Source organism: Carassius auratus, chromosome 43 (assembly GCF_003368295.1).
Source record: "Carassius auratus strain Wakin chromosome 43, ASM336829v1, whole genome shotgun sequence".
In the NCBI taxonomy this organism is placed as follows: Eukaryota; Metazoa; Chordata; class Actinopteri; order Cypriniformes; family Cyprinidae; genus Carassius; species Carassius auratus.
Window position 1 is genome coordinate 4,700,789 of NC_039285.1, and position 25,026 is coordinate 4,725,814.

Below are 25,026 nucleotides of genomic sequence, written 5' to 3' on the forward strand. Positions count from 1 at the left end.
TCCATTGTTCAGCATGTAAACATACTACGTCTTTATGGACAATTTGTTTTGTTTTGGCAGTTGATTTGCATGTGTTTCTTCTGTTTTTTTGGATCCTCATCTCTATTTTAAATATTCAAATATCAAATCAAACCAAATGCTGATTTGGTCCTCAAGAAACATGTGGAAAATTGCACCAATGACTGCCAGCAACTCAATTCACCAATCTTGATACTCCATTCCCTCGCCTCATACCACAAGTTCAAGTGGCTTTTATAAATATGTTGTCTTCTAGTTAAGCTGCCAGTAATTAGCAATAATTATATAGACATTCACATTGGTATATGAGGCAGGGTGTGCCCTGCAGGGCAACAATAAGATGATCAACTCCTTCATTACCCATTGGAAACACTTACATCTCTATCCATCATAGGAAAGCTCGGGCTAAGACAGCAGAAAAACTAAATAGCAGGCATGAAACAGACAGCAGATGCTCCATTTATGCTTCTCACTCCTTCTGGGAACAATTGTAAGAACAATCTTTTAGGTTTTAGTTTTATAACCTTAAAATAACATTCCACAAACATTCCAGAAACCAAAAATTGTAAGCTGGATCCGTCCTTCTTCCCTAAAGATAAATCTTAAAAGGCATGAGAAAAAGCTCTTCTGAAGTAAATGCAACTTATATAAAGAATTAAAGTGCTAGTCTGGCTGGCCACCTTCTATGACTCAAAAAAATGATAGTGTTAGAATGCAGTATACAACAGAACGACAGAAAAGCATGCAGAGGTGACTGATGCAGTAGTCAGGAGACCATTATATGCATCACAGATAAGGTTAATGCTGTGCCAGCATATAGGGAAAGACTAGAGCCATAAATCTCCTCAAAAGGTCAATCATATTCAGCATGCTTTTTATATTTTATTTATAGCTCCTGTTTGATGGCTGGATGGTCATGTGGCACTTGCTGAATATTTTTACTTATTTTTTTAATGCTATTGAAGACTGCCCAAGAGTCAAAGCTGTTAAATCCGATCCAAGGATCCGAATACAAAGCTTTGAAATAAAGATGGCAAACTATTCAATGACTCAGTGTCCTATACCCATTAAATCAACCAAGCGTAACTTACATATCTCTGCTGGGAGATTCATAAGCTATTTTTAACAGGAGCAATTATGTGAATAGCATGCACTCTTGACTCCCCTGTCTGACTGTTCTTAAATTAATTTGGTTCACTGTGGATCCTACGTAAACGTCCTGCATATTCAGATGGCAGCTAAGTGTTTATTCACTTTTGGACAGGATGTTAAGAGGAGTTATTGTTGTGCATGGGGGGCTGAGTCATCCACAGGTAAACTGCAGAGGTACAAGGAAGTTCAGATAGCTAAAAGAAAATACTTCTTGTGAATTAAACGTGTACAAACATCAGGCAAGAATTACCTCTTTCTTCCTAGAAGGTCTTACATTAACATTTACATTTATTCATTTAGCAGACGCTTTTGTCCAAAGCGACTTACAGATGAAGACAGTGGAAGCAATCAAAAACAACAAAAAGAGCAATGATATATAAGTGCTATAACAAGTCTCAGTTAGGTTAACACAGTACACGTAGCATGGGATTTTAACTAATATAATAAATAAAAAGAAAACAGATAGAATAAAAAAATAAAATAATAGAGCAAGCTAGTTAGAGGTCTTTACACATATACACACACACATACATATACAATTGCATAATAAATGAAAAGAAAATAGAATACAAAAATATTAGAAAGGTAGTTAGATTTTTTAAAGAATAGAATTAGAATAGTGAGTGTTAAAGTTAGAGGGTCAAATAAAGATGGAAGAGATGTGTTTTAAGCCGATTCTTGAAGATGGCTAAGGACTCAGCTGCTCGGATTGAGTTGGGAAGTTCATTCCACCAGAAGGGAACATTTAATTTAAAAGTCCGTAAAAGTGACTTTGTGCTTCATTGGGATGGCACAATCAAGCGACGTTCACTTGCAGAACGCAAGCTTCTAGAGGGCACATAAGAAAGTTACGAATTTAAGAAAATGGGTGCAGAGCCAGTGGTCGTTTTGTAGGCAAACATCAATGCCTTGAATTTTATGCGAGCAGCTATTGGAAGCCAGTGCAAAATGATAAACAGAGGTGTGACGTGTATTCTTTTTGGCTCATTAAAAATTAATCTTGCTGCCGCGTTCTGAATTAATTGTAAAGGTTTGATAGAATTGGCTGGAAGACCTGCCAAGAGGGCATTGTAATAGTCCAGCCTGAACAGAACAAGAGCTTGAACAAGGAGTTGTGCAGCATGTTCCGAAAGAATGGGCTTGTTCTCTTTGATGTTGAATAAAGCAAATCTGCAGGATCAGTCAGTTTTAGCAATGTGGTCTGAGAAAGTCAGCTGATCATCAATCATAACTCCAAGGCTTGTAGCTGTTTTTGAAGGAGTTATGGTTGATGTGCCTAACTTGATGGTGAAATTGTGATGGAACGATGGGTTTGCTGGAATCACAAGCAGTTCTGTCTTGGCAAGGTTGAGTTGAAGGTGATGGTCCATCATCCAGGAAGAAATGTCAGTTAGACAAGCTGAGATGCGAATAGCTACCGTCGGATCATCAGGATGGAATGAGAGGTAGAGTTGAGTGTCATCAGCATAGCAGTGGTATGAAAAGCCATGTTTCTGAATGACAGAACCTAATGATGCCATGTAGACAGAGAAGAGAAGTGGTCCAAGAACTGAGCCCTGAGGCACCCCAGTAGTTAGATGTTGAGACTTGGACACCTCACCTCTCCAAGATACTTTGAAGGACCTATCTGATAGGTAAGACTCAAACCATTGAAGTGTTGTTCCTGAGATGCCTTTCGCCAGTAGCGTTGATAGGAGGATCTGGTGGTTAACCGTGTCAAAAGCAACGGACAGATCAAGCAGGATAAGTACTGAAGATTTGGATTCTGCTCTTGCCAGTCTTAGAGCTTCAACAGCTCAGTTGAATGTCCACTTCTGAAGCCAGATTGGTTGCTGTCAGGGAGATTGTTGTGTGTGAAAAATGTAGAGACTTGTTTGAACACAGCTCGTTCAGGTGTTTTTGCAATAAAAGGAAGAAGGGAAACTGGTCTGTAGTTCTCTAAAAGAGATGGGTTGAGGTTGGGTTTCTTAAGTAGTGGAGTTATACGTGCCTGTCTAAATGATGAGGGAAAAACACCAGTGTGGAGGGAAGTGTTGATGATGTGAGTGAGTGCAGGTACAACTTCAGGAGAAATGGCTTGAAGGAGATGAGATGGAATTGGATCAAGCGGGCAAGTTGTAGGGTGATTAGAAAGGATGAGTTTTGACACTTCTGCCTCAGAGAGTGAAAAGAAGGATGTAAATGAGTGTAAGTTTGCTGGTGATATGAGCTTGACTGATTGTGGTGTGGAAAACTGTGCACTAATGTGTTTAATTTTATTAATGAAAAACGTTGCAAAGTTGTCAGCTATTAGGATAAAGAAGTGAGGAAAATGTTCTTAATTCTCAATTACCCTTTAAAACGGTAAACACATAATGCCAATAAATGGTTAATCATTAGTTAAACTAGCTATCATTTAGGAAGTTGAGTAAATACTATAGGCTTGAAAGACTTCCTGGAATGTGAGGAATGTTCAAGTTCCTGTACACAAAGCTAATTCTGTGTCTAAAATGTAAGATAATTAACCTCTTATTTACTAAACTATTTAATGCAGTTTACATAAACACATAAAGCTTAAAACGGCAATAAATGATACCAGTCATAGTTTGGTTTTGTATTGTTTTTTACTCAACCAAGCAACCAACTTCTACGATTCATATAGTCTACTGTAATATTTTCGATAGGCCTATATGAATTCGTAGGTAAAAGTAAAAATACACAGAAGCACATTCGCCTTCCAGTGTTCGCATGCGTGTTTTAGCCCTGCTGAAATCATTCCTCGCCCAGGAACGAAACTGTCTGTTTTATAAAATATTGTATAAAGTGGGTTACATCCCAAATTACTCATACACATTCTGTTTTTAGTAGACCTAATACATGATTATTCAAAAGTGTGGGGTCAACTTTTTGAAAAGTATACTTTCAGATAATTAGGCCTTGTTTGAACTTTGTTCATCACAGAATCCTGAAAAAAAAACGTATCATGGTTTCCACAACATAATTAAGGAGCACAAATGATTTAAAATTCGATAGTAATAAGAAATATTTCTTGAGCACATTTGAAAGATTTCTAAAGGATCGTGCAACACTGTACTGGAGGAATGTCTTCTCAAAATTCAGCTTTTCCATGACAGGAATAAATTATCTATAAAAATATATATTTTGAATGGTATATATTTCTTAATAATAATAATTAATATACTTAAATGAACTATATTTCAAGAAAAAGGGATTTGGGGTTGAGGCATTGCCAAGATTAACATATATAGTACTAAACTAATCTATAAAATTATTATTCACTTATAGGCTATAAACGTTCATAAAGGCTTTTCCTTGACAGATTAAGATTGTCAGTGAAGCCACATAAACTGAGCAGATTTGACCAGTAATGGCAGACTGGCAGCTGAATACTGATTAACTGATATTTGAAAAACACAATCGCCCCTGGGACCCCCTTCTCTACGCAAAGCAGAAGAGGTTGGCAGAGACCACAGAGCATGGCCTCTCATTTCCGAACACTAGGGAGGCTTTAATGAGAGACAAACACCAGGCGCTCCCTCAGGACCATAAAGAATAAATTCATGCTCAGTGATTAAAAAGGAAGACAGTTTGCTGGATGTCAGGGACATCACAACTTTCTTGTGCTGAGTTGAAGGGTTTCATTTTGAGTTTAGTTTTAGGCTCTTAATGTCTTCCGGGTAAACGTGTTAGATTGGCATCTGTTGGGAGCTGCATAATAAAACTGCTTAGCCTGAATTTGTTTGTGGTCACAAATGAAACAGAGTCAATGAAAGAACAATACATACTTAATCATATTTTAGGTGTCAGGGTGCAGTGGTACACATAAAATAACAAAATAAATGTTTGAAGTTTTTAAAAACGTATTAAAAATGACTAATCCTATTTATCATTTTGTCTGTTTGGTGAACTTTGTACGTTACAACTGTGTTGTTTTTTTGCCAGGAGTGAATCAGAAGACTGCTCATTGAGGGAGAACTAACAGAAATGATGAATCACAGCATGGGGTCTGGATGTAGCATGAAATCACACAAGCAAACACACACACCACCAAAATATGTTCACAGAATATGAACATTTTCAGTTTTATCCAGGCATAAAAAAGACAAATGGAACAGAATGTTGTTGTTGCAGTGAACCCAAAGACGAAAGCTTTGCTCATTGTGGCAGAATTGATCATATTTCAGTCTATTGACTTTCAGAGATCATCCGAGGATAGCTTTCTCACAGTGTTGCCTTTACTACGTATTATAACTTTGAAAGAGAAAATCCAGCATGCAACATAATTTGTAAATGTTTATATGTAAAGACAAATCTGCTATCATACCAAGCAAATAATAAGATATACACAAGTGAAACTGCAGCATTGGTTCAGGTTAGATACACAAAAGTACTTTTTTTTTTTTTTGCATCCCATTGTGATTAATTTCTCCCCCTGTTCTGCTCAGTGAATGAGTCTTCTATTTTAGCTACTTTTTTAATGAGGAGTGCTTCTTTTGCAGCCTCAGTTGTGCTGTCTCTGCATCATGAAGAGAAACAGTAAAAGTACCCTGAACCTGGTTACCGTACAAATGGGTGGTATTTCAAAGATTTCAAGTTGATTTTCTAATCTAATTTCGCCTTCCCTTCAAAGATGAAATTGTTTTTAATTTACCAGCTCAATTCCCCTGCCTCTAAATGCAGCGTCTTACCCTCACACTTGAGGCTGGATTTCTCAAAGGGTTTATTAAAATATATCATAAAAGATTTAGTTCAAGAAACTCATGACATGTGGATAAAAAAATATAAATCCTACCTCCACCCTTCACTCCCCTTCTTTTATAACTACATATTTTTACTTATATTGAACAGGGTTATGTGTTCAGTTTAGAATATAGAATATTTAGTCCATTTTAGATTTTTTTTTGTTGTTGTTGTTCATCATATGGTCATATTAATGTAACATGCTTTCTCTAGAATAAGGAAATAATGAATAATTTTCATATTCCAATTAAGATAATATAATTATAGTTAACAAACTAAAACTACATTTAAAATCATTAAAAAACATTTTGTTACTTGAATTATAATCAAATAAAATGAAATAAAAATTGCTAAACTGAAGAAAAAAAAAACTTTCCTTAAGAAGGACTGTTCTTGTCACCTTACATTTTCTACATTTATTTCTGATTGTGGAGGCAGAGACCTTAAACCTTCACTCTGATAAATCATCCTAGTTTTTAGGTAGGTTTATAGTTCTTTTAAGGTTCCTGTGTTGTTACTTTCAAATAGAGAATCAAGGAGACGCACAACTAGCAATCATCTACTTTAAACAGAATTTTTCATGATTGTTTGCACCTGAGTTTGCAGTGTTACAGTTCATTGAGCCAATCGAATCAGTTTTCTGCTGCAATTAATCAGCATTAAATGACTACAGGTATTCAAATCAACACAACGGATTGGGTGCCCAAACTGTTGCACAACCTAATTTTCACATTCCGCTTAACTCTGTACTGATACACTAAGAATTTATGTCGGAAAAAACATCACATTATGCATATCAATATGATATTTTCTTGTAAAGAAAGAGCAAACTATTATCCCAGACTTTTGCATAAAACTGTATATATATATATATAATAAAAAAATGACAAAAATACAACACAATTACCTCAACTTAAACTAAATATAAAATGAAAACGTACAACAAAAACTATTTATATTCTCATTTTAATAGCGTGTTGTACTTATCAGTGAATAATATAATGAATCATTCAAAAAAACTTTCTTTTTTTTTATCCAAAGCTGACAAACCATCAGTCACAATATCAATTTTTAGGCTAACCAGGAAATCGAATTTATCTTATAGGGGGAAAAAAATCTTAAGGCAATGTTAGCCATAGATTTTTCTTATTTTTCTCTTAAACCAAAAACCACCATTCTAAAAACCCATAGGAAATTGTCTCAAAACTGACTCGAAAATGCTAAATGCAGTTCGAGGACTGCAACAGATTTTATGCATGTCTAATTCCTCACCAGCAGGTGGCAGGATGCAACACTTGTTTAATTTTTATTTTTATTATCAGACCCAGATTTATTTTCAGTGGCTATACTATACCTATTCTGTTTGGTGCGATCCATCTGACAGAGCAGTTAGCTACTGCTTTATATTTGTTCAAAAGTATCAAATGAGACTTTTAGATAAAGTGCAACATGACCTTCAGTTTCCCGGAGAATAATCGCAATAAAAACAGCACCTCTGCTAAGTCCATCAGACTCTTGATTCAGTGCACCCCATGGGGTGAAATCCCAAAAGGACTCCAGTGGGATTCAGCTTTAGCTACTTAGCCCATCACCCTGGCCTAATAATGAGAGTCACAGGGGGGTGTTAAAGCTCTTTCCTCAGACCTGATTAGAAGAACTCATTGCACTGTAAAAAATAATTCAGTGGCTTAGTAAATTTCACAAAAATAAAGAGCTATATTAACTTAATAAAATCTTTTGAAATCATTTAAGTGATATTTTGAGTGGGTCAGATTAAAAATAATAATTAAAAATCCAACAAATAATTTCTCTAAAATTTACATATATTATTTAAGTTTATGTAATGAAAATAAATAAGTATTTAACTAACTAATTATATTTTTAATATACCTTCAATATTTCTGGTGAATTCTAATAGAAATATTTGATAATTATTTACTTGTACTGATCTGTTTTAGAAACTAAAATTATTAAGTATTTCCTACCAATTTTCCTAAATAAAGTTCCAGCTTAATAAATGAAAGTTTAAATAAATTGAGTAAATTTCGCGGCTAAAGTGATCACGTGTGCAGCTCCGCAGGAAAAAAAAAAAATCTGCTTTCCTCAGCAGCGACGTCGACTAGCCATACACCTCACAGCTCCTGGTAAGTAACGTTAGTCAGCTAATCCTACTTACGTTTGTAACACTTTATTAAAAAGTTAATAATTATTAAGCATTTCCTAACAATTGTCTTTGTATTTTACGTCATATTCAACAAGTTTCGTAGCTTAATCGAAGTCACCTGAAGGACGGCTTTCCTCAGCAACGGCAAGGCCCGCACTCCTCTCATATTGTGGTACGTTATGTAATTTATCCAGCTAGTTAATACTAATTATGTTTGTAATGTTTAATTCAGAAGTTAATTATTAAGGATTTCCTAACAATTGTGTTTGTATTTTGCGTCATCTTAAGAAGTTTAACAAGTTTCGCGGCTCAAACAAGAGGCACCTGTCACTGAAGGACTGCTTTTCTCAGCTACGACGTGAACAGCATCACTCGAATTTCCTGTAAGTAACGTAGTCATTTTATAACTATGTATATTTGCAATAATGTATTCAAAAGTTGATTAAACATTGACCGTGTGTACGTGTACATAACAGTGTAGTTTTCTAAGTTAGTCAGTGGAGCAGCCATATGTATGTTAGTTTTTTTTTTTTTTTTTGGAGTGGGTTAACGTTCGTACTTTTTGGATCACCGTTTATTTCAACCGCCATTTGAAAGTCTAACGATAAGTGTAACCGTGGTCCAGCAACTATACATGCCCAATGGAAAACGATTTTGTACAGGTTCCCCTTTGGGGTCAGTGGCTTGTCAAAAGGGAACACATCATTTATGAACTTTCAAATGACAACATTCTGTCTTGTAAAAAGCTGTCACGTTTTTGTAAAACATCATAATTAATACATGAACTCAGGTATGAGATCTTAAATCACCACTACAAATACTCCATGCAAAAGTATTTAAAATGGCGTGGACATAACATAGACTGGTGCGTTTTAATCAGCTCCCACTATATGCTCCGTTGTAAAATCATTCTAGTACACTGAAACTTATGACATACAATATCGGTCAAAACTTTGAAAACATTAAGCTTTTTAATGTAACAAATCCAGACCTAGTGGGTATTGAAGGACAGCCGAGGCTTGGTGAGGGGTACGTTGTTTTAATTGAGTGAACTTACTAAATTTCTTAAGAGTGTGTTTAAATATATTCATTTTGATTTGAATTAAGTAATATTTTTGTTCCCTGAAACAGATCAGTTTAATTTTCCATCCTTAAATAGTTTGATAGAAATTTCACAAATATATTATGTGTATTATAAATGAACAATTTGTTAGTCAAATACTAAATTGTTTTAGTGGAAAAAATAAAATATAACTGTACATTTTAGATAAAATAAACTGTTGTATTTTTAGTCAGTTAATATGTTTACATTTATGCATTTGGCAGACGCTTTTTTCCAAAGCAACTTACATTATTTCCTCAATAAAAGCCTATAGCATTGATTTACAGCATAGAAGCTCGCAGTTGGTCTCTTTTCATTTTTCTTTTAGGGTTATTGTTAAAAATAAATGTCCCTATTAGGGATGTCAACGATTAATCGATGATCGATTAATTGTCGATAAGAGATGCAATCGATTAAGGCTATCGATGGTCGGTTAACCGATTCAATGTTGGGCTGCGTGCGGCTCATGCGCACTCAACACGTGCGAGCGGCTGTGAGTGACGGTGACGATATATAAAAGCATCATCATTCATTCACAATGTACAAATTAAGCTTTTAATGTGATTTAAACTTTAAAGTACATTAAAATAGAAACAACATAAAAGTTCTTCAACATTAAATGCAATAGAAATGTAGTTACTAATCATTTCATCAGATAACTGTTTTATATCGTGCGCTTTGCAGGGCTGCGGGACACAGTGACAGGACAGGTAGTCTATTCATTCCTACAACTTGTTAATTCATTCCTACGAATTATTAATGTGGCAATTGTGCATGTTTCATTAATTTTGTTCCCTAAATAACCCATGATTTAAGTGAAATAAGGGAACAAATTAATAAATCGAACGAATTCTTAATTCATGAAATCTTTAATTTCCCTTCCCATGTTTACCACAGTAAGAGATGCGAAAACAGTTATTAAAAGCGAAAGATAATAAAATAAACCTGGGAAATTAGAGGGTTAGACTATGAAGATTTAGGAAAAGAAACAATGCCTAAATATACTGAATTTGTGGAAATTCGTGACCAACCGGCAAACCAGAACAAAGCCGCGTAAATGAAGACTATGGGGTCCAAAAGCATGGTCGCGATGTAACATTTTCCAGTTAACCTATTATTCCTCTAATAAACAAAGCTTTTATACCACACTTGTCATAATCAGATCTTATCATTTCTAAATAAATAATTGCTGGATTCAAAACAGCGATTCATAGGCGCTGTGACCGACACATTCCTGGAGCATTCAGTTTAAATAGACCGTAGTATACCGGTCCACTCTGCTGTTATGCCAAGGACGTTTTTGCTCATATGAAGAGGATCATCTTTTCCGTCTATATGCGAATGCGTGTTAAGTACAAGCCTAGTTTACATTATAAATAATAGTTTAACATTCAAATACATTGCGAATATGGAAACATTTCGATTTGTGCCGAATGAGACATGAGCAATAACCTCCAAATAAATCTAGCCAAATCCGCGCTCGCTCATCCTCGTCTGCACGCATGCACTGTCACGATCTAATGCGCTGTATGCCGGATTTTAAAAAGTCTGACATTTTCTAGGACAGAATCCAGCAGGATCAAATTAATGTGAGCAACAGTGTGTTTTGGTGCAGCAGCGCCGATGTACTTCACTTAATGTGCAGCGCAGTCACACGCGCTCCACATTTCGGATAATTTTATACAATAATGTCAGTTGAAAACATCGCAATTGTGCTTTAAAATACAACAATGAGCACCACAAAACCATTTAAAGAGGCGCGTTCAGCGTTCTCCGTGCGGGATTGGAAACTGTCAACAAAGTAAAATGACCTCAAAAGTATGGCGCGCTCTCTTCATTTTATCAAATGATCATAATCGCATCTATTCATTTTATAATCCTGCTACTAGCATTTTATTCAGACTAAAACCTCTTTAATTCAAGTGAGAAAGCGTTTTGTGTGTGTGTGTGGCTTTTGCACATCCTGTCATACCGCTGACTGTGTGCCTGCAATAGACGCATTTTGCAGTATTATGGTTAACGATTAATCGATTAATTGATCGTTAATTTAAACGACGATCGATCATGGAAATAATCGAAATTTGACATCCCTAGTCCCTATGTAGAAAATTAACCTGTCTTGTTGTTAAGAAGAATGCTGTTAATTTTTGCAACTCCTCCCCCTAGTAAACTTTGTTTGAGATTTTACCTATCATATGGTCCAACAGAATGTTTGCTTCTTCAGGTGCTATTTGTTTTGTGTATTTGTCACTGTCTTGTAACATTCAGGTTTGAATGTTAGCTCTAACCAGTTATCTTTAAAATTTGCCTGTAGGGTTCAGCTGATCTACCCATCTTCGTACAAGCAGAGTTGGCAGAGGAGGTCATAAAAATCTACATCCTTCGGGACAATGATGGGGCAGTCAGCGATGTAATCTTGGGAATCACAGCAGAGCCTGCTGCCATCTTTTGGGAGTCACATTGGATTTGAGATATCCCAAGACCCACAAATACAGGTCCTTCTCCAAAAATTAGCATATTGTGATAAAGTTCATTATTTTCCTTAATGTAATGATAAAAATTAAACTTTCATATATTTTAGATTCATTGCACACCAACTGAAATATTTCAGGTCTTTTATTGTTTAAATACTGATGCTTTTGGCATACAGCTCATGAAAACCCCAAACTCCTGTCTCAAAAAATTAGCTTATTTCATCTGACCAATAAAAGAAAAGTGTTTTTAAATACAAAAAAAAGTCAACCTTCAAATAATTATGTTCAGTTATGCACTCAATACTTGGTCGGGAATTCTGCAGAAATGACTGCTTCAGTGTGGCGTGGCATGGAGGCAATCAGCCTGTGGCACTGCTGAGGTGTTATGGAGGCCCAGGATGCCTTGATAGCGGCCTTAAGCTCATCCAGAATGTTGGATCATGCGTCTCTCAACTATCTCTTCACAATATCCCACAGATTCACTATGGGGTTCAGGTCAGGAGAGTTGGCAGGCCAATTGAGCACAGTAATACCATGGTCCGTAAACCATTTACCAGTGGTTTTGGCACTGTAAGCAGGTGCCAGTTCGTGCTAAAAAACGAAATCATCTCCATAAAGCTTTTTAGCAGATGGAAGCATGAAGTGCTCCAAAATCTACTGATAGCTAGCTGCACTGACCCTGCCCTTGATAAAACACAGTGGACCAACACCAGCAGCTGACATGGCACCCCAGACCATCACTGACTGTGGGTACTTGACACTGGACTTCAGGCATTTTGGAATTTCCTTCTCCCCAGTCTTCCTCCAGACTCTGGCACCTTGATTTCCGAATGACATGCAAAATTTGCTTTCATCCAAAAAAAGTACTTAGGACCACTGAGCAACAGTCCAGTGCTGCTTCTCTGTAGCCCATTTCCTGCACACGCCTGTGCACGGTGGCTCTGGATGTTTCTACTCCAGACTCAGTCCACTGCTTCCGCAGGTCCCCCGAGGTCTGGAATCGGTCCTTCTCCATCTTCCTCAGGGTCCGGTCACCTCTTCTCGTTGTGCAGCGTTTTTTGCCACACTTTTTCCTTCCTACAGACTTCCCACTGAGGTGCCTTGATACAGCACTCTGGGAACAGCCTATTCGTTCAGAAATTTCTTTCTGTGTCTTACCCTCTCGCTTGAGGGTGTCAATGATGGCCTTCTGGACAGCAGTCAGGTGGCCAGTCTTACCCATTATTGCCGTTTTGAGTAATGAACCAGGCTGGGAGTTTTTAAAAGCCTCAGGAATCTTTTGCAGGTGTTTAGAGTTAATTAGTTGATTCAGATGATTAGGTTAATAGCTTGTTTAGAGAACCTTTTCATGATATGCTAATTTTTTGAGATAGGAATTTTGGGTTTTCATAAGCTGTATGCCAAAATCATCAGTATTAAAACAATAAAAGACCTGAAATATTTCAGTTGGTGTGCAATGAATCTAAAATATATGAAAGTTTAATTTTTATCATTACATTACGGAAAATAATGAACTTCATCACAATATGCTAATTTTTTGAGAAGGACCTGTACTCACTTAAGTTGTTCCAAAAACTGTTTCTTGAGCTGGATCCTCCAAAACTCTGTTAATGTTCAGAGGTTAAAAAATTATCTTCTTGCATAGTAGTGGTTCATGATCATCCCACAGAATGGGTATTCCTGATGGAAGTGTTTCTGTTATCGGATTAATTCTGTTGAAGACATAGTTCACCCAAAAAGATGATTTTGTCATAATTTACTCTCCCTCAATTTGTCCCAAACCTGTACGAGTTTCTTTCTTCTGTTGAACACAAAAGATATTTTAAGTGACGTGACATTCAGCCAAGTATTAAAGAGTGTTGGTTAACGCAGTTAAAGGTTGCCATTGACTTTGCATAGGATACTTTTTTTTTCCTACCATGGAAGTCAATGGCAACTTTCAACTATCGGTTAACCAACATTCATTAAAATATATTTTGTGTTCAACACAAGAAAGAAATTCGTACAGATTTGGGACAACCCGGGGGGGGGGCGAGTACATTATGACAACATCATCTTTTTGGGTGAACTATCCCTTTAATATTGATGTAAGTGTTGCTTTTATTTTTTTATGGTTTAATGTTGAGTGTGACTGCAAATGGCTGGTATGCACCAGGAACAAAGTAAGATGTCATTTCTCTTATGTATGTCTTATCGTATTTTACATGTAATCTACTTGAATACTAAGATGGATGAAATGTTTCATAAGGTTTAATCATTTCCCTTATGGCTACTTTACAGTTTTAATTTTTGCAATTTACTGGAATATTAAAATGGATAAGATGTTTCAAAGGTTGATTTTAGACTTTGTCTTATGTTTAATTGACAAATAAATTTTCAATAAAAAAATGTGTTTCTTTCTTTATTTGGTTTTATTATATTAATTATAAAGGGTAAATGGTGTAAAAAAAAAAAAAGTGAATGCAACATTTTGATAATTTATAGTCCAATATTAAGTTAAATTCACTTTTACATGTAGTAAACGTAGCACATTTTTTTGGTTAAATTTCATCCAATATTTCAATTATATCTACTCAATATTTTTTGTTTATTTTACATAGAATTACAGTTGTGGTGTTTTATAATTTTGATTATATCTAATTAATTTTATTTCTCATATAAAGTAATTCAGTTATTCAGATTTACTTAATTTTTTTACTGACAATTACTCAATTTAAACAGTATATTTCAATGATTTCACAGCTTTAAAATTTACTCAATTTTTTTGAGTGTAAAAATGTTTCACCAAAAAAATTGAGTAAATAATAGTTAAAACTTTTTACAGTGTGGTTATCGAAGAAGCAGAGCTGTGTTTACAGTACAGTGCTCTGGCAGGCTCTGTTACATAACCCCCTTCAGAGTAAACCTGTAAAATCAGCAGTGTCTCCTGAGAGGGGTCTAGCTTGAGGTAAGAGCCCACTGTCAGTCGGCAGGTGATTATGTTCATCATTAGGGAACAAGGAGAGTAGGGAGAGAGATGTACAGTAATGCTTAATTTCTCCAGATCTGTTCAAATGAAGACGCAAACTTCTAAAAGTGTTGGACGGCCTGAAGATGGAGTTAGGAGTTGCTGGAAAATAAATATGTAGTTTACAAATCTTTATTAGTTAAAGACAAGTGCAAGAATAATTTTACACAAAGGGCATGTCATGCTTTATGTGAAGCTTTACGTATACGTGAAGTCCAAGCTTTTAGCTTGCGGAGAATGAACTTCAAAGCCAGTAGGAGAAAGGAAGAGCCGTGTGGGAGGACGTGGCTGTAGATGTGGCTTCAAATGCCCACAGGGTCAGCAGATCACATCAATATACTTGATAAGAAACCAACATTTCTGCAATTAGTTCATGAGATTGTGACAAGGTGATACATCACTGTCTGCAATCTACAGATTACATTTGGAGGGGTTTGAGATCCATGGGTTTTATCATCAAAGGATGACTTACTTTCTCTTTTAAGACACCACGTTTATCTTTAAACTAATGTCTGTCTTTTAGAATAAAACCTTTGATATTTGACTGCTGCCATTACTTTGAATGACCAAGATGGATCTGGTCTCAAAACATCACATGTTCAGTAATTTATTTAATGTAAGTTGCATTTAAACTTCAGTACCATGACTAACAGAAGTAAACAAGAAAGGTCATATAGATGTATGTATAAGTAACTCGCATATTTTCACTTCACTATTAGCTGCTTTTGTAGTGGTTCTTCAGATCAGTTTGTTCCTCATAGGGTTTAATATTGAAGCTGAGGGAAGTGCTTCTTGAGATGTTTAGGCGGATGAGCCAATGCAGATGATGGAGATTGAGGGTTTTAGAAGGTTCTCTCCTCCTGCTGGGATCTCAGTGAGAGTCCAGTCACTGGAGAAGAGGCCACACTTGTTTGTCATTTGATACGTGATTGTGGTTTTAGGATGAGGTGGTTTGAGACCATTTGCTTTGCGGATCATTAACTAATTTGTGTTGTATGCATGTGACCAGGGTTATTATTGCTAACTAAACCCACGAAAATTACTTACAAAAAATTACCATAAAATAAACATTAACTGAAATAAAGTATGGTACAATTTTAATTTTTTTAAGTTCAGTTAGTCAACGAAACTAAAATTAAAACAAAAAAACTATAGACATCTTTTAAAAAATTATAATAATAATAATGACAAAAACAATGAAACTTTAAGTAGCCTATCAAATGAAAACATAAAATGTAAAAATCAAATCAAATTTTAAATATTTGCAAAATCTATAGTATGATGCTAAAATAACATTGCATGTGACGGAATCATTTAAATGTTTATTTAAATGTATGAACCGGTTCTTTTTAATGTTTTGTTAAAGGGATAATTCACATAAAATTTACAATTCTGTCATTTTACTCACCCTTGAGTTGTTTAAAACCCATACAATTTTAAATCATCTGCAATACACAATTTTTTTTATTTTTTTTTTTTATTTTTTTTTTATGAAACCCGAGAGATTCCTGTGCCTCCAATGAAAGTCCATTCTACTGAAACTTGGATGGTTGAAAAAGCTGATATAGACCTACATAATTTATATAAATCAAACAGTTTAATCCAAGTTGATCATATCAATTGCATTTTATGATGAACAGATATAATTTAGGTTTTTATTTACATATAAATCTCATTCAATGCACAGCTGATCAAAAACAGTAAACAGAAAATCAAACATACGTCAGAAGACTTGATTAAACCGCTTAATTCATATGCATTTATTTTACAATCTTTTTATGAAATTTTATAGTGGAAGGTGCTGCACTCAGTGGAGGCCTCTTGGTTTTCGAACGATTCTGTAATTTATCAACAAACAAAAAAATTGGCTTAATCTGATGTTACATCATAGGTGAGTTTCAAACAAAACTCAACACTTTAAACAGTTAAAATATTTTGAGGTACTAAGATTTCTATTTGTTCACGTTTACATCAATCAGAGACGCCAGCATTGTGGCTTCTCCTCAAGATCTTTATGTTGCTCTCTGAATGAGTGCAAAGGTAATAAAAAAATCACTTCACACACAATAACTCACAGGGCTTCTTTTTGCGCTGGAGACTGGGTTCAGGGAATGCTTTCATTAATCATGAAGCCCAGTACGAACTCCAGCACCGCTTCTCCTACTGAACATACATAACTGTCCTGGCTGGAAGAGCGATTGCTGGCCCCACACTCGGCACAGGGCTAAAAACATCACGACCTGCTGCGTGCTGGGAGATTTTGTGAATGATGGGACCCAGCTGAAATGTCCATCAGTGAATGTATGTGGCATTTGGATAGAAGGAAAACAAAAAGTGTGACTTACTTAAGCTAAGAGTGGTGTATTCTTGTATGGCTGGTCTTCAACTCATTGAGCCATAAGTGCCCCAGTGGTCCTTACATGTTGCTTTATCCAATATTTCACAGCAGGCCATGTTTTCTTTTGTGTCTTGTGATGATTCATATTAAGTCTGAGAATATTCAGAATCATAAAGATGAGTATTGCAGTGATCCATGCTTATGCTGTTGTTTGCTTTATGAGCTCTTTGTTTATATATTGTTTCTGACAATTGTTAGAGACAGGTCTATTGTGTTAATATATGTAAAATAATATTATAATGTCATATGCTATATATTGAAGATGAGCAAAGAATATGACAAACGTCATCATCTAACAATATACTGCAATTTTTTTACATTTATTTTCAGATTAACCCACACACATTCTCTGTATGATCAAAAATACAATTATATTGTGAAATATTATTAGAATTTAAAATGGCTGTTTTCTATTTTAAGATATTTTAAAATGTAATTTATTTCTGTAATGGTAAAGCTGATTTTCCAAGTTTAGTGTTCTTAGGACAGGGGCAAATTTGTGGGGGTTTATTTTTTATTTATATTTCTTGGATGTAAATTCATACATTTTCGAAAATTAGAGCATTGGTTTTCACTACCTTTAAAATTTCTGCTGTTTAGTTTAGTTTTGTGTTTCATAATTGTCCTACTGTTAATATACAATAGGCTGTTTAATGACTAATTTCATTGTGACTATGAACACAAAAGGTAAGTGTGTGTTTAATTAACTGTATCTCTTTTTTAGTGTAATAATGGAGGGAATATTGCGTGTGTGTGTGTGTGTGTGTGTGTGTGTGTGTGTGTGTGTGTGTGTGTGAATTTCTCCATTTTCCAGTCTTTGGACAATAATCATGAAATCCATCAGAGTACAGAGTTTGTGTAATGTAATGTGAGTGAATGATTGCACTGAATTGCTAAATTTGACCATTGGAATTGCCCCTGATAACTTCAAATAATTAAATAAAATCTAAAATTATAGTTTGAGATCTAACAGTGACGCGAAATGTCTGACGAGTGCTATTTCCTTTGGTACAACACCCGTTGGACGTGTGGGTAGAGAAGACTGAATAAGGCATCCAAGAAATACATACTAAATGTGTTTACTTGTGTGCCGTAATTCTAAAGACCACTTTGTGCTTGAATGCAGAGTAGGGCCAAAAATGTCCATCAAGGAATCGTCTGGAGGAGAGCCATTCATAATCAGGACGTAAATTGTCGGACAAGCGGCATCACATCACATTCCACACAAAGTCCTGTGTGTCTTGTTTTTGTTTTTGCTGTTGCACTTGCCAGCTTACCTTAGAAATGTCTTTCACGAAACTCATGCCTCCAGTGTACAAGTCAGATTTTTTTTTCATTCGTTGTGTGTACTTTATAATGGTCAGTGAGTTAGAAAGTATCCTTTTAGTGATTTTATACTAATGAGCACAAATGTAATCACCCTTATTTTTCGGACTATAAGTCGCACCTGAGTATAAGTCGCATCAGTCCAAAAATACGTCATGACGAGGAAAAAAAACATATATAAGTCGCACTGGACTATAAATCGTATTTATTTAGAACCAAGAACTAAGAGAAAACATTACCGTCTACATCCGCGAGAGGGCGCTCTATGTCTTCAGTGTAGACTACAGGAGCACTGAGCAGCACAGAGCGCCATCTTGCGGCTGGAGACGGTAATGTTTTCTCTTGGTTTATTTCTCTTGGTTCATGTCAAATTAATTTTGATAAATAAGTCGCAGCTGACTATAAGTCGCAGGACCAGCCAAACTATGAAAAAAAGTGCGACTTATAGTCCAGAAAATACGGTACGACCAAGTAATTTTTCAGTACCTCCTAATCACAATAATAGAAATCTGTTTGTATTCTCCAAGAGGAAATATTTAACACACAGGTACATTTTTGTAATAAATGTCCTTAATGTTTAATTTTATTTTTCCCCCCAATTGCAGGTCTGAAGTATTGGGCACCAGAGATATCCGTCTCTTTCACATGTCTCACTCCCCCAAGCGTGTGAGGGTCTTTATTAATGAGCGTGGCTCACCCCAGAGGGTCAAACCCATTTGGTCTGCTGATGGATCTCATCTGCACCAGAGTGTGGTGGGATCTTCTGCACCATCAGTCTTACTTTGAAGCTGTGGATCCGGAAAAATGATGGACCAGTGAACCAGAGATGGATACAGAGATTACACTGTAAATATAGATACACAAATATTAACAAGGGGTCATATCACAACAGTCAAAACAAAATACTAAGAATGTAAGTGTTATATAAGCTTGTATCAAATTAAATTCTTATTAGATGGTTTTAAGCACATTATAATTATACTTTAATTTAATTATAATTATAAACATAATGTCATTTTTTTTCTTTTTTTTTTCAACTATGCATCCCAGTTCTATTTTTTAAATAAATAACTGAAATTTACTGGGTTTATACAAAATGTGTACGTCTAAAACACCTTAGTGCTACTTAAAAAAATGAAAAACATTAGAACAGTAATATAAGTTTAATGAACTTTTTGAGTTTACTGTTACTCCTCAGAGTTTAGTAACTTGATAAAGTTTTTTTCTCAAAAGGAGAAATATGTCAGCAGAGGAGCCGAAAAGGGTCAATACTAAACCAGAATATTTATAACATTATTATACTCATATTTACTCAAAAACATCAGAAATAAAATGTAATAACTGTAATAAGGGACAAAAGCCTATTGCTAACCTTTTTTTCTGGTGGAGTGAGGAGATAAATGATTTTACTCTCTCACAAAAAAAAAAAAAACTAAATAAATGTGATTCTTTTAAACTTTCTGGAAGATATCAGATAACAGAATTATTTCTGAAAGATCATAGATCATGTGAAACTCCAGGCTGACGCCATTAAAATTTAGCTTTACCATCACAGAAGTTAAATTTTCCAATATATTAAAACAAAGGAGCTAAGAGAAGGAAATCAAAAAGAAACACATTAACTATAATTTTAATGAATGTTTATTACCATAAAATAAAAAAGTGCTCCTCTGCATGTGGTACACAGCTATAGAGCGTTAAACAGCTTTGCTGCAAAGCACACAAACATACTGTTAGTATGTCGGCCATAACATCTCTGTGAATGTCATGAGAGGATAACACTGTCGAGTTCTGTGCTCTTCACATTCACAACAACAAGAGATGCTAAAACAAAATGAGAAAAATCATTGTTTAATTCAGAGGTTTCTTAATTAAATTATTTTTGAAAGGATGGGAAACTTTTCCAGAATTTTTGAAAAGGTTATAATCACGGCTGATATCAAAATGTAAACAAAAAAAACAATTCATGAAAGTAACTGGCTGTATTGTTATTTGGCAAAAAACTGCTCAGATCAGCACTATTAGAATAAGTTCGGAGGTCACATGGCCCAAGATATGTTGGCTGCATGTTCCTTCGCCTTCATGCGCAGCACAGCAATGCTGGAGGACCGCCGTTCAAACTCAGGTTTGGTCTCAAACGTGGTGTGACTGTTCGGTGAAGGAGCCAGAAGTGAATCTGAGAAGAAGTTATTGAGAGACACTCCAAACTGATTTTGCTGGTGACTGGGGAATCCCACGTAACCGTGCTCACTGGATCTTGGCGAGTGGGGGTAGGGAGGGGAACCACGCGGGATCATGCAGGACGAGACTACGGAGCTGCCTGCAGTGGGACCTGTCCATAAGTTGTTGGAAATCTGTGTGGTCAGAGGAAGGTAGAATAAAATGAAATCAAAATGCATGAAATCGTAAAATCCCAACACTTTAGGACTTCTCACACTGTAATAGTTAACCCTGCTCTCTCTCTCTCTCTAAAACAAGTACCTTTTCAAAAGGTAGGCTACACATTTGTACATTATCTACCCCTAAAGGGTGCATCTTTATACCTTAATGGTACATATTAATAGGCTCTGCTCTGGTGAAAGTTTTCTTAACCCAGGGGGAAAATGCACTACTAAGCTTGAGCTTGAGGCTTTAGCTGGGGCAGGAAGTCATGCAGCAAAAAAAAAAAAATCCATAATCAAAATAGAGGAATCCAAATGTTTGGAAATTCATGGCACATAAACATAGATTGCGTTTTGGAAAGTTAATTCAATTTTCTAATATAAATCAATGCATTTTACTATGCCTGGGAAAATGCTTCATGACAAACCAAGATGACATCATATCAGATACACCCTCAATCTACATCAAAATACAGTGACATTTATGTCAAGGACTTTAAATAAATCCAGACCAGGCTTTTAAAAACAAACCCTGCAGCCCACAAAAATGCATTTGTGTTCGCCTCAAAAATCTGAGCATAAGACAAACACAAGGCAAACCTCTCCTTACAACATGCCCGGTGCAATAAGGACCTGTCCTGTTAAGGCACAGGCTTTTTTTATTTGCCTATTGAAAACACACGAGTGAAAAATCTGCTGTCTGACAAAGGAAATTGTGTTCTGTGGTGCCATCTAAATCTTCATCTCCAGCCCTCTCAACAGCTTTTGTCAGTTAGCGTGAGACAGCTCTCCCACACCCGTCAAAGCTGTTTAAAGCTCGAAAGGCTAAGGGCAGTTGTCAACAATTCATGCATTGTGTTTGTGCTAGTAAGGACCATATGCGATGGACTTTACAGTCAAATTTTGTAATCAGATCAATAAATACAAAATAGATAATGAGACCTACTTACTGCACAATAACAATGATGGTTTGTTAAAAATACTAGGCCAGGCTTTTTTTTGCATTTGAGTAGTAGACAGCCATGCATTGGTTGATTTATAATTATTTTTGCAAACATTTTGTAACACCATGGTGCAGATAAATAAAGTAGTCACCTGTGAATAGCTGTCTGTCCGGGGCAGCATTGATATGTCATAGGTCGCTGCAAAGTGGCTTTTGGCCTGCTGGATCTGTCCGTATCTTTCTCGCTTCCTCCACTTGGCTCTTCTGTTCTGGAACCACACCTAAAGAAAATGATGTAAAATGATAATGATATGACATTTTATGTAAGCACAAATTTAAAGAATATATTTTATTTATTTTATTGTTGTTTTTGTTAAGTCCTGTTTTTTTGGTGTCATGTAAAGTCAAGCCATAATTAATCACAGGGCTGTGACATTAAGTTATCAATTAAGACAGGAAGGGTTACTAATTTTATCCATTGCAAACAAATACAGATCAATAACTGGCAGTTTTCATTATAAAAACTTAATTACATTATATTTTTAATGAGTTTACATACGTTAAACCTGATTTAAAATGGTTGGAAAAAGCGCAATGAAGTGCAGGTTGTACTGCATCTTTAGCACCACTTTCATTTTAACTTAAGGAAGAAATTAAAGTTGTTTTCAAATATAGTGACAATTTATGTTTGTTTGTTTATTCTAAGGAATGCATGCATGAGGACTCAGTTTTAAGTGAAAACTCAGGCTTTTCCTAAAATGTACCTAATGACGTTATTCTCAGACAGGCCTAAATTTAACATTGGGGGTTTTATATAAATCCAAAAAAAAAAAAAATACACTTACAGGAAATTTTCGAGAATTATCACAAATGAAAGTGAGCAGTTACCTGAACTCTGGCCTCCGTGAGCTCTGTTCTCATGGCCAGCTGTTCTCTCACATACACATCTGGGTAATGGGTTTTCTGGAAGACTTTCTCCAGTTCCTCTAGTTGAGCGCTCGTGAAGGTCGTGCGATGGCGTCTCTTCTTGCTGCTCGACACGTTGCTGTCGCATTTTTCGCCGATGTCGTCCAGATCTGTTTTGTCTGGTCCGGCTGCGGCTGCTGCTGCGGCTGTGGCCGGCGAGACTCTGATACTGCAGCAGTTCTCCATCGCGTGCAGGCTGCTGTCCTCCGTTTTAGGAGTGCAGTAATTCACGCCTGATAATTTTTAAAATATGAGTATTTCACATAAAATTACACAGTTTCATTAGCGCCTTATGCAGCACGTAAACTACATCGAAAACATTTTAACACTGAATAATCTGCTCATGAGGAACCGCATGAAATAAATATATAGCAGATTATTCAGTGTTAATATAGCTCTCTATATATATATATATATATATATTAACTATATATTTTTTTTTTCACATAGTATGATCATTTCAAAATGTGCAAAAAATAAATAAAAAAATTGCGAAAACCTTAATAGCCTACCATAAATATACCTACAAATAAGAAAAGGCTCCTGGACATACGTCAATGGACAACGGTCTATTTAACTTTACAATGAAAAGAAAGTGTAGGCTAAATTGAATATATATCGTATTCGCCCATTTAGTCCAAGTAGGTAAAAATGCAGATAAATAACACAAGGATGTTTATAAAATAAGATAAAAAAAGTTTAATTCCATGAAAATGTGTAAAAAAAATCAGCTTTTCTTTTCTATTTCACAACTTTTGAAAACGTAATCTTTTTTTACTTAAAAAAAAAAGTTTAAAAAAATTGTTGGGGAGCTGGACTATTTAAAAATATGGAAAATGTAACTTTAAAATTGTAAAAAAAAAAAAATCTTACATTTAAATATTGGTTAAATCGGCAATATGCAATTTTCAGATATAATTCTTACAAGTTATTTCATCTTAAAAGTGGCCTATACTAATAAGTACAACAGCTAAAAACATTTCTCATCGGAATTGCAAAGCTGGCGAATAGCTTCTAAATGTAATACATTTTGTTTTACATATAAACATAAAGGTTATTAAAATAGTTTTTGTAGACTGATGCCAGAAGAACATTTTAACTTGCACGAATAATTATTTATTGTTTATTAGAAAGTCACACAATCTAGACTCTAGACATTGACCTGAAGAAACCATTAAGTAGGCTACTTCATCAGAGAACATAATATCCTGACCACTTCTTTATAGAACCAATGTGCTGTATATATATATATATATATATATATATATATATATATATATATATATATATATATATATATATATATATATATATATATATATATATAATATTTCCATGTTATGCAAATGTTTTGTTACATAAAAAAAAACACCTTATGCCTTTTTTAAATTCTGACTTACTGTTTTGGTTGTCACACGGAGACGATCTGTCCATGGTGGTGTGTTGATCATTGCTCTGCATCGAGAAGGCCTGCACGCATTTAGGTGATGTCTTGTTGTAGTAGTGCACATTGTCTAAAGTCTCCATGACTTGGTCCATGTAGTAATCGCTGCCTTTAATCGCTTGACTTTTCAAGGAGAACTTGTTGCTCATGTACTCCATCATGCTCCTCTGGCCTCGTCTCAAGCATGGAGCGCGTCAGTGGACACCATCAATGTTTAGTTTTGTCAAAAATGAAGCAATGGGGCCAATTATTTGTACAAGTCGTTAATTCGTCTTGCCTTAAAGAGACCGAGGGCCTCTCTTTATACGGCAAAGAGCGAAAGCTTCTAGCAGCCTCCCAACTTCTGAATATGGAGAAGGTGAAACTCCACCCACGCGCATCCACAAGCTCTAAATAAGATTTATGAAACTCTGTGATGACCCGAGATGAAACAATTACACTTGCTTTCGCTTTCAGTGTGTTTGGATATCCCTAATGATTATTTAACTGATAAATCCGACTGAAGTAGACATTGCGCGCTATATAAAGTTTTAAACTGTGCATGTAAACAATAATTATTTCAGTAAACATTGCTGATTGTTTAAAGAACAGTTATAAAGTAAATCTTACATGTTAAGAATTTTTTCTTTACCTTTGAATTACTTCTTTGCAAAGTTAAAGTTTTTAATAAATGTTAAATCACGATAACTTGAAAAAAAAACTTTCTATCAAAGATATCAAACGTTTTTAGAAAAACTGTATTTCATTAGGCTATTATAATTACTGCAAATAGCTATTTAGCTACTTAACTTGGAAAATAACACCTTTGTTCCGACGCATAGGCTACTATAGGCTTTTTAATATTTATTTCAACTATTTATTTTGTTCATAATGGGTAATTTACGTTACTTTCAGCTTTCCGCTTAATTTAT

The 25,026-nt window shown here is 35.3% G+C and overlaps 1 protein-coding gene across 2 annotated transcripts; it reads right to left on the reverse strand.

The window, feature by feature from the left end:
* Positions 1–18,774: 18,774 nt before the first annotated feature.
* Positions 18,775–24,409, reverse strand: LOC113061514 (ALX homeobox protein 1-like). 2 transcript variants are annotated; one of them, XR_003278376.1, is made up of 5 exons: positions 24,072–24,409; positions 22,594–22,904; positions 21,858–21,986; positions 20,030–20,735; positions 18,785–19,225 (listed from the first exon to the last, which is right to left on the reverse strand). XR_003278376.1 is itself a non-coding variant. In XM_026230677.1 (4 exons), the coding sequence occupies exons 1-4, from the start codon at positions 24,274–24,276 to the stop codon at positions 20,421–20,423; spliced, it is 960 nt and encodes a 319-aa protein (XP_026086462.1). In that variant the 5' UTR covers positions 24,277–24,409; the 3' UTR covers positions 18,775–20,420. The 2 variants fall into 2 exon arrangements, 1 of the variants encoding a protein (XP_026086462.1); XM_026230677.1 differs by having other exon boundaries at positions 18,775–20,735.
* Positions 24,410–25,026: the final 617 nt, after the last annotated feature.